Source organism: Myotis brandtii, unplaced genomic scaffold (genome assembly GCF_000412655.1).
Source record: "Myotis brandtii unplaced genomic scaffold, ASM41265v1 scaffold471, whole genome shotgun sequence".
NCBI classification, from domain to species: domain Eukaryota; kingdom Metazoa; phylum Chordata; class Mammalia; order Chiroptera; family Vespertilionidae; genus Myotis; species Myotis brandtii.
The window spans coordinates 210,732-220,138 of record NW_005367989.1 but is presented as its reverse complement, the minus strand read 5'-3'; the positions used below and the strand labels follow the sequence as shown (position 1 = coordinate 220,138).

At 38.9% G+C, this 9,407-nt stretch overlaps 1 protein-coding gene across 1 annotated transcript in view; it reads left to right on the top strand.

Annotated features, from left to right (window-relative positions):
- The window catches only part of KCNQ5 (potassium channel, voltage gated KQT-like subfamily Q, member 5), a 188,203-nt gene that overhangs the window by 71,914 nt on the left and 106,882 nt on the right, over positions 1 to 9,407 (top strand). The window contains exons 4-5 of the mRNA XM_005875873.2: positions 3,433 to 3,608; positions 3,876 to 4,001. Of these exons, the coding sequence (XP_005875935.1) occupies positions 3,433 to 3,608; positions 3,876 to 4,001 (302 nt within the window). The remainder of the gene's footprint in view (positions 1 to 3,432; positions 3,609 to 3,875; positions 4,002 to 9,407) is intronic.

Genomic DNA, 9,407 nt, shown 5'->3' with positions numbered 1-9,407 from the left:
GTTGCCCCCAACTGCCCCCTCCCTGCCAGCCTGGTCGTAGGCAACCATCTTTTGAGGGTGTGAGGGTTAATTTGCATATTACTTCTTTATTATATAGGATGTGTCTCAGCCTTTCCTAGCGATTTCAGTGTGGGTATTTTCTCATTCAACTGATGTGTTGGAGTCCCTCAGCTAGTTTCAGGATTTCCTTCAAAGAGAATTATTCCCTGTATGGCTGTCCATTCGGTGTGCCTGTGGGAGGAGGAGAGTTCAAGAGCCTCCTATGTTGCCATCTTTAAGGACTTCCCCTACCCAATTTTACAAAAAGTAAATCTTAGTGAGATTTGTCTTTAATAAACTTTAATGGTAATAGCTATGAACTATTATATTGCATTTGAATTCAGTGATAGATATTGAAGTGATCATCGACTAACCTAAGAGTATTTTAGATTGATACTTTCAGTTATTAAGCCACTGATGTGATAAGAGAATAAGGCTCAAGCTACCTTTAGGTGTTTATTAATCTAAGTTCATTTTATAAATACTTGTTTAATACCTACCATATTTCAGTCACTGTTCTAGGCACTTGGAATACAAGTATCCAACCTTGTGGAACCTCCATTCTATAAAGTAATGTACTATAAAAATAACAATTACATAACTAAAAGTAAAGATTACTTTTAACTTCTAAAATATGAGCCTAGAAAATATTCTAGGTGGTACTGACAGCAAAATTCCAGCAGATGACTGCAATCCAACCAGAAACATTTTTATGACTGCATTCATTGTTTGCCATTTGGTTGCTCATTTATGATTTCATTTTGCTAATCTCTGACATTCTCTTCTGATCTGAATTTCAATGAGGGTATTAAATTAAGTTTTTAGTTACCTTTGCATATTTTGTGACTTCAAACATTTAGATTATGAATCACTGTGTGCATAACTTCTTAAATTGTCTCAAGCCAGCGGTGTTCCTTTCACTTTTCTAGGTTTTCTCTAATGAATTAACTTCATAGTGTACGTTCTGTGCTTTAGTCTAACAGAGCTATGGCTGATTTTTTTAAAACTCATACAATGTATGCCTCACCTTTTCATCTGTACAATGGGATCTATAGAATACTTAACCAGCATGGTTGTTATGCGTATTCAATAATATAACATTTGAAAACACTTCGATTTGAAGAAAGGGCAGGCACATGGTAAGTTTTAAGTGCTATGTTTTCTGTACCCTTATTAGTCATTTACTTATTTCTAATATTTTAGCACAGTCAATGGGAGTATTGTACATTTTTATTTCCTTTGTACTCTTGGGAGGAAGCAGGATTACAATGAAAAATAAAGGCTAACATATATCCAGCAGGGCCATATAAAGACTATCTCTTTGTAAACTGCGTGTCTCAGGAGTCAATCCCTTAAAATGATGAAAACCGAGATCTTTTCACACTTAACTCTTTCTTTGAAGTTTTCTTCCTGATTTCAAAAAACAATCATTGTTATAAAATTCCAACATTAAAATGAATACATTTTTTAAAAATAAATTTATGCTAACAGTAAAGTAAGATGTGCTTTCTGAGTTATAGAACAATATTTTTAAAGCTTTCCATTCATTACTATAATATTTTTTAAATAAATGAATAAAATTCCAACATTAGAGAAATTAATAACTTAGAAAGCAAAAAAACTATTTATTCGAACCTGGACTCTTTATTCCTAGAGATAATTCATGGTAATAATCTGTGTATGTTCTCATATGTTTTTCCTAGTTATATATGTATTTATTAAAATAAAATCACATACTGCTTTGTAACTGGCTTTTATTCACTTATATAATGTCTTTGGTGTTTGTGTCAACACATTTAATTCCTTCTCATTTTCAACAGCTGCAGAGAGCAGCAACTCAAGGATGCACGTGTGGCTCTCTATGTCCTTACGCATAGAGCCACAGAGCATTCAGATCTGACTGGGGAAATGAAACCTTCCTGCTGACCTTTGTACTGCCATCTACTTACCCTCTCTCCCTCTCAAAGTCCTGGCCCAAAAGGGCACCAGGAGAATGACTCAGAAGATCTTCTCAGTCCAGACCAGGGCTTCCTACCTGCAGGGAGGACTGAGCTGAATGAGGGGCTCACATCCATCCAGCAGTTAATCCTACGGATCACAGAAACATTATAAATGCAGCGCCCTCGAAGTGAAACTCCTCTTGGAGTGTGGATGCCCAGTCATGGACAGTCCACTTGAAGCAGGAAGGAAAGTTTATTTGAGGATATTAAGGTCAAGCTAACTTATTTTTAAATTGTCATAGGAGGCCATTCGTCCTCACTTCACGTCTTCCACTTCAAAGCCTACTTTCCATCATCCAGATATTTACCCTTGGAGCGATTAAGTCCTCTTTTATCTTTTCCACGCTTTCATTAGCTGCATTTTTTTCCCTCTTTTTAGCTTACAAAAGGGAGGATTTTTTTAGTCCAAATGCCAATATGTCAAAAATTAAATATTTATTCCCATGCAACGCACAGTGTGTATAATTACATACTCTATTGTAACAAATGTAATGTTATCTGATTTGTGTTTCCAAACTTGCACATAATTGGCTGACCAGATATCAAGAGTACTTTATGCAGAGAGCTTAGAGTATTCCGCTTAGTTGAGGCCTTTGTTAAACAAAATGTAATGCTGCAGACTCCACAACATAAGGAAATTTTTTTCCCAAAGGAGCTACAAGCTTCTTTGTCAAGAAAACAAGAGAGCCCAGCCAGCATGGCTCAGTGGTTGAGCATCAACCAATGAACCAGGAGATCACAGTTCGATTCTCCGTCAGGGCACACGCCTGGGTTGCAGGCTGGATCCCCAGTGTGGGGTGAGCAGGAGGCAGCCAATCTGTGATTCTCCCTCATCAGTGATGTTTCTATCTCTCTCTCCCTCTCTCTTCCTCTCTGAAATCAATAAAAATATATATTTTTTAAAAGTAAGCAAGAGACATGATTGTCCCGAGTGGCTCTTTCATGGCTGGACAGACTATGATGCCTCTGTGGCATCAACCAGGAAGCCAAGGTGTGAAGGCTGAGGAGCAAGCTCCTTCCTGCCCCGCAGGGATGCTGAGGAAACCAGGGATGTTGGGGAAAGCTGCCCACAGCTTCAAGGCTCCCGGGAACCCCAGACTTTCTGAAAGCCGTTGCCAATTTGCTGAGGGTTAAGTAGTAAGTGGTTCAAAACTGCATAGGTAGAGCATGGGATGGTGATGGGCCAGAACTACGAGGATGGATAGTCCTGTTCTCTGCCTTCTCGCTGTCCAGGCATCGCAGAGCCCAAGTAGCGCTACGCCGTGCTGGGGTTCGAGATCTGGTTATTTGTACCTCAAACAGGTCCGAGTGAACCTTTCTGAAATGTTGTTTTTTTTGGAACTAAAAATGCCTTGTCGTGCTTCTTATGGCTGTTTCAACCTGTTTCTTTCAGATACCATTGTTCTTATCGCTTCAATAGCAGTTGTTTCTGCAAAAACTCAGGGTAATATTTTTGCCACGTCCGCACTCAGAAGTCTCCGTTTCCTACAGATCCTCCGTATGGTGCGCATGGACCGAAGGGGAGGCACTTGGAAATTACTAGGTTCTGTGGTTTATGCTCACAGCAAGGTAAGATTTACTTACTGACTCATAGAACAAGATTTTTTAAACTTGCATTGGTTGCTGAAATATTTGATAAGCTTGTCATTAGCGAACTTAGTCATTTCAGAATTTGGCCAAAGTAATTTAGAGACACAGTATATAATGGATTGTTTAAAAATCATCATAAGTATCCAAGAAGTAGTTAAATGAATGGAATCATGCATAGATAGATTTGTTTTCCTTTTTCAAAGGTTGTTTTCCCTTCTAAAAATCTTTCATTCCTTTTTTACCTAGGAATTAATCACAGCTTGGTACATAGGATTTTTGGTTCTTATTTTTTCATCTTTCCTTGTCTACCTGGTGGAAAAGGATGCCAACAAAGAGTTTTCTACATACGCAGATGCTCTGTGGTGGGGCACAGTAAGTATAAAAATCTGTTTTTATTTATTAGATGTTGTGAAATTTTTTCCCCTTTGAATACAGTGTAGTGTAATGATTCTGATGAAAATTTTCAATAAAATATTAACTCCCAAAAGCCAGTTATGTGAAAATATACTGTACTTATAATTGTCTAAAGAGTTTCTCCCCACCCCCCTTTGGCTCAGCAAAGTTAACTTCTCTTAAAAATCATTAGTCATAATTCTTGAGTGCTAGATTGTTGCCAAAATAAAAGCATATCAATTTTAACTGTGATTAAAATGTTTATGAGCTCATTTGTTTGGTTTAGCTTTATGGAGCACAGATTTAAATTACCAAGTGCTACATTGGTTTGTCATTCATCAAAATGATGTAAAAAGTAAAGGAATAGTAGCTGAACAAAAGTTATAAAGGTGAAATTATGGCACAAAAAGTGAAAAAGAGAAGATTGGTAACCATCTGTGAGATCAGAGATTATAAACACCTAATTTCAAAACTTTCCATTCAAAAACCTACTTTCCCTTTATATTTTTACTAATGGCTAGTTTTAACCAAATCGAAGTAACCATGACTCTCATACAGAAAGAAAATAAACATGTGCTAAATATTTTAACTGATTTTGTTAATCATTTAAGTAAGTACTAGTATTAATGATGGCACCATTAAGATGTCAAAAGCAGTTCGAAGGACTACCTAAAGAACAGAAACATATCAAGATCAGGAATGAAGGTGCAAAAAGCTGTGGTACATTTACACAATGGAATATTATGTGGCCATAATAAATAAGGAACTCTTACCTTTTGTGACAGCATGGATGGACCTAGAAAGTATTATGCTAAGTGAAATAGGCCAGTCAGAGAAAGACAAGTACAATATGATTTCAATTATATGTGGAATCTAATGAACAAAATAAACTAACAAACAAAATAGAAACAGACTTATAGATACAGAAAACAGACTAACTGCTGTCTGAGGGGAATGGTTTAGGGGACTGGGTGAGAAAGGTGAAGGTGTAACCAGACAATCAATGGGTCTGTGCTGCCTGTCACTACTTGAGCCAATTAAGCAGAGACAGGGTTGAAACATTATGAGTGTTTATTCCAATACTGCCAGCAATATGGGAGAGCAGCAGGTCATCCAAAAAAAGTCTGCTCTGCACCCCACCATAAGCCAGCTGCTTATATAGGGTAAAAGGACAAAAGATTACATGGGGAAGTAACCAAAAGGTGTGCCACATGGGCAGTTAACAGATAAGTAGAGAGCTGGGGATCTTCAAAGGGATTCCAAAGGGCAGGGGGTCTTCAAAGGGCTTAGTGATATGCAAAGGCTGGGGGAGGGGGTCTTCAAAGAGCTGTTGATTCTGCGGCAAATTTGTTCATCTTCCCATGATAATAGGCAGCTCCAAATGCGGAGGATGGGCTGCATTTTTAGGTGAGCTCCCATGTCCCGTGTGGGTAACTGTCAGCCAGGTTAGAATGTGCCTTCTTTAATCAGAATAAAACAATCCCGGTTAACAGAGCATGATTAATATTTCTTACAATTCTAGCTAGTTCCCCAACGTTCTATTTCTGCCCCTGTCAAAGGGATAAACAAGACAAAACAAAAATTATACACAGACAACAGTACGGTGATTACCAGAGGGAAAGGGGTTGGAGGGAGGTAGAAGAGGCTAAAGGAGTGATAAATGGTGATGGAAGGATTCTTGACTTGGGATGGTGAACACATGATGCAATATACAGATGATATATTACAGTATTGTACACCTGAAATCTATATAATTTTGTTAACCAATGTTAGCCTAATAAATTCAATACAAATTTCAAATTTTTTAAATTATTTTTATTGTTGACACTATTGCAGACGTCCCCATTTTCCCCCTTACCCACTTCCAGCCAGCCCCCACCACTGTTGTCTGCAGTATGGTGATGGCCAGAGGGAAGGGGTGGTGGGGGCTGGGTGGAAGTGGGAATCTATGGGTTATGAATATATGTGCTTTGGCTGCTCCCTTCAGTTTCTTTCATCCAGTCCCTCACCTGTGACATGCTGTCACAAAAGGTAAGCGTTCCTTCTTTGTTACAGCTGCATAGTATCCCATTGTGTATCTGTCTCACAGCTTTTTTATTCACTCATCTGCTGATGGGCACTTGGGTTGTTTCTATATCTTGGCCATTGTAAATAATGCTGCTATGAACATAGAGGTGCATATATTCTTTTGAATTGGTGTTCCAGGATTCTTAGGATATATCCCTAGAGTGGGATTACTGGATCAAAAGGCAGCTCCATTTTTAATTTTTTGAGGAACCTTCCTACTGTTTTCCACAGTGGCTGCACCACTTTGCATTCCCACCAACAGTGCACCACAGTGCTCTTTGCTCCACATCCTTGCCAGCACTTGTTGTTTGTTGATTTATTGATGGTAACCATTCTGGCAGGTGTGAGATGATATCTCATTGTGATTTTAATTTGCATCTGTCTCATGATTAGTGATGTTCAGCATTTTTTTCATATGTCTATTGGCCATCTGTATGTCCTCTTAAATGAATGTACAAATAAAGGCAAATCTGGCTTCTTTGAACAGTTTAATTGAAAGTCAATTAAACTACCACTAGACATAATTTATTTCCATGTCTATAGACAAGAATTATTTTGCATTGCTACCAATTATCTACAATCTGCAGAGCTGTAAAATAACTCAAAGGCCATGCAAGGTACAGAGCCCCATAAAATCACAATTCAATAACCTGGAAGGGGTACTCTAAACAATGCATGGTTTTCCATTGAAGCAAAATTTCCCTGCATTGTAAAGAATTTAAAAAACAGTCATTGACTAGAAAAGGCCTTAGAGGTCACATAATCTTATCGCCTATTGAGGAATGTAAGGCCAACGCGACTTATTGCCTTATATTTTATAACTAGTAATGGCCAGGGCAACACTAACTCCCAAGGCCCTCTTTCTATGAAACTATTGACATTAACTAGATCTGAGTCAGAAAAAGGTTATCAAGTTCAATGTTTGCAAATATGTTGATATTGCTATGCATTTAATAAATGTACTGCCTAAAAGGAAAAATAAATAAATGAATAAAATAAAATAAAAAATAGTCATTGAAACATGTTCCATTAATAAGAATGTCACAGGATAAAGAAGTGCTTTATTCAATTCATAAACTATATTCTTTTTATTTTATTCCTTAAGACATTCCAACAGAGTGTTAAATGAAAATATACAGCATTTATAATTGTTTATTTAAAGAGTCTCTCCATCTCTTTGGTCTAACAACGTTAAGTTCTCTTATAACTTTGGCTAGATTGTTGCCAAAATAAAAATAAATCATTTTCTTAAACTGTGATTAAAACATTGGCAAGTTGTTTGTTTTAACTTTGTGGAGCATAGGTTTATTACCAGTTGTTGCATTGTTCCTCAAAACCACATCACCAGGAACCAGAACTTTTGTCAAGGACAAAGGAAATTTGTCAGGGCTTATATTAAGCAGAACTTGGTATTTTTGTTGATTGTATAGCAGCAATAAAATGAGTAAGAATCAAAAATGTATTCACCTATAGATTAAGATCTTTTAAATTATCAGAATAAATGTCTACAAGATCGCACCATTGACAACAAAGCATTTCGTTGTTGTACTAATTTGTTTCCAACACCACTTCCTCCCACGCCCACCAGCAATAATGGTCATTTAGAAAGGCGGAAAATAGAAACCCCAAAAGAGAGAAGTCATCTGACGTTCTTCAAACACTTCTTATTCAGGGGTGGGCAAAAGTAGGTTTACAGGTGTTCATATGGAAAATAATACAATATTTAATAAATAATTAATACAAGAATAAACTGTTTCATATGCTCACAACTGTAAACCTACTTTTGCCCACCCCTGTATGTAGAGAGCAAATGAAAATCTATGACTCATGGTGGGATAAATTGTGTAAACTGAGATAACAAAAGACTTTTCTAGTTAATGAGGGGAAGAGAATTTATAAACCCAGCCTTCAAAGCAATGACTTGAATTTTAGCTTAGTGTTTGCTTCTCTGTGATAATTCTAACTATTTAAACTCCCAAGGCACTCGGGTGCTCCTCTTCCCATTGGGATGCCCTTGTTGGGGAGTTCAGCCTGGCAGCTCTGTCCCATTTTTCCATTGGTCTTCCTTTCCCCCTTATTACTAACTAGAGGCCCAATGCACGAAATTCGTGCACTATGGGGGGGGGGGTCTCTCAGCCCGGCCTGTGCCCTCTCGCCCGGGACCCCACCTCTCTCCTTACTGCCTGCCTGCTCGCTGCTACTTAGTGCTGCCATGGAGGCAGGAGAGGCTCCTGCCACCGCCGCTGCGCTCACCAGCCGTGAGCCCAGCTTCTGGCTGAGCAACGCTCCCCTCTGGGAGCACACTGACCACCAGGGGGCAGCTCCTGTGTTGAGCGTCTGCCCCCTGGTGGTCAGTGCGCATCATAGCGACCGGTCATTCTGGTCATTCCACTGTAATGGTCGCTTAGGTTTTTATTATAACACTAGAGGCCCGGTGCATGAAATTCGTGCATGGGAGGGGTCCCCTCAGCTTAACCTGCACTCTCTCCAATCTGGGACCTCTCAAGGAATGTCCAGCTGCCGGTTTAGGCTCGATCCCCTAACCGTCTCTGCCTGCCAACCTGATCGCCTCTTACTGCCCCCCCTGCCAGCCTGGTTGCCCCCAACTGCCCGCCTCCTGCCGGCCTGGTCGCCTGCAACTGCCCCACCACCAGCCTGGTCACCCCTAACTGCCCCTCCTGCCAGCCTGGTCATCCCAAATTGACCACCCCCTGCCGACCTGGTCACCCCCAACTGCCCCCCTGCCAGCCTGGTCATCCCACACAGCCTGCTGTTCGGTCATTACTGTGACAGCATCCTGGACAATTTGCATATTCCTCTATTATTAGTATAGATAGGAATTGTTGTATTGTGTTAAATAGTGTGTGGGAAACTCTTACTATATCTCTCATTTAGTCAACAGCTTGCTTCTTTTGCCAGAATAATCTGAGCAGCAGATTTTCAAAGATCATATCTGTGACTTTGGGGAAGGTGAGGGGAGCAACATATTTTCATCAATTTGCATTTCAATAGTGTTATTTTGACTGAAGTTTAACCTGTACTTAACAGGCTTCTTGAATGGCTGAATATGTCTCTCTCTTTTTTTTTTTTGAGAAAAAAAATCTAGTCTTGAATATAAGAATAAAAATCTTCTAAGACATTAAGTTTATAGAAGTAAAATGGCCTTTTTGGTTCACAGTGGTTTGTTGATATTAACTGACTCATTAATGAAATTGTCTAAAACCTAAAATAATAAGCAAACAGTGGGCTTATTATTACTATTCATTATAAGAATATGTACATCTTCAGTGTAAAATAAAAATAAATTTAGAATACTAT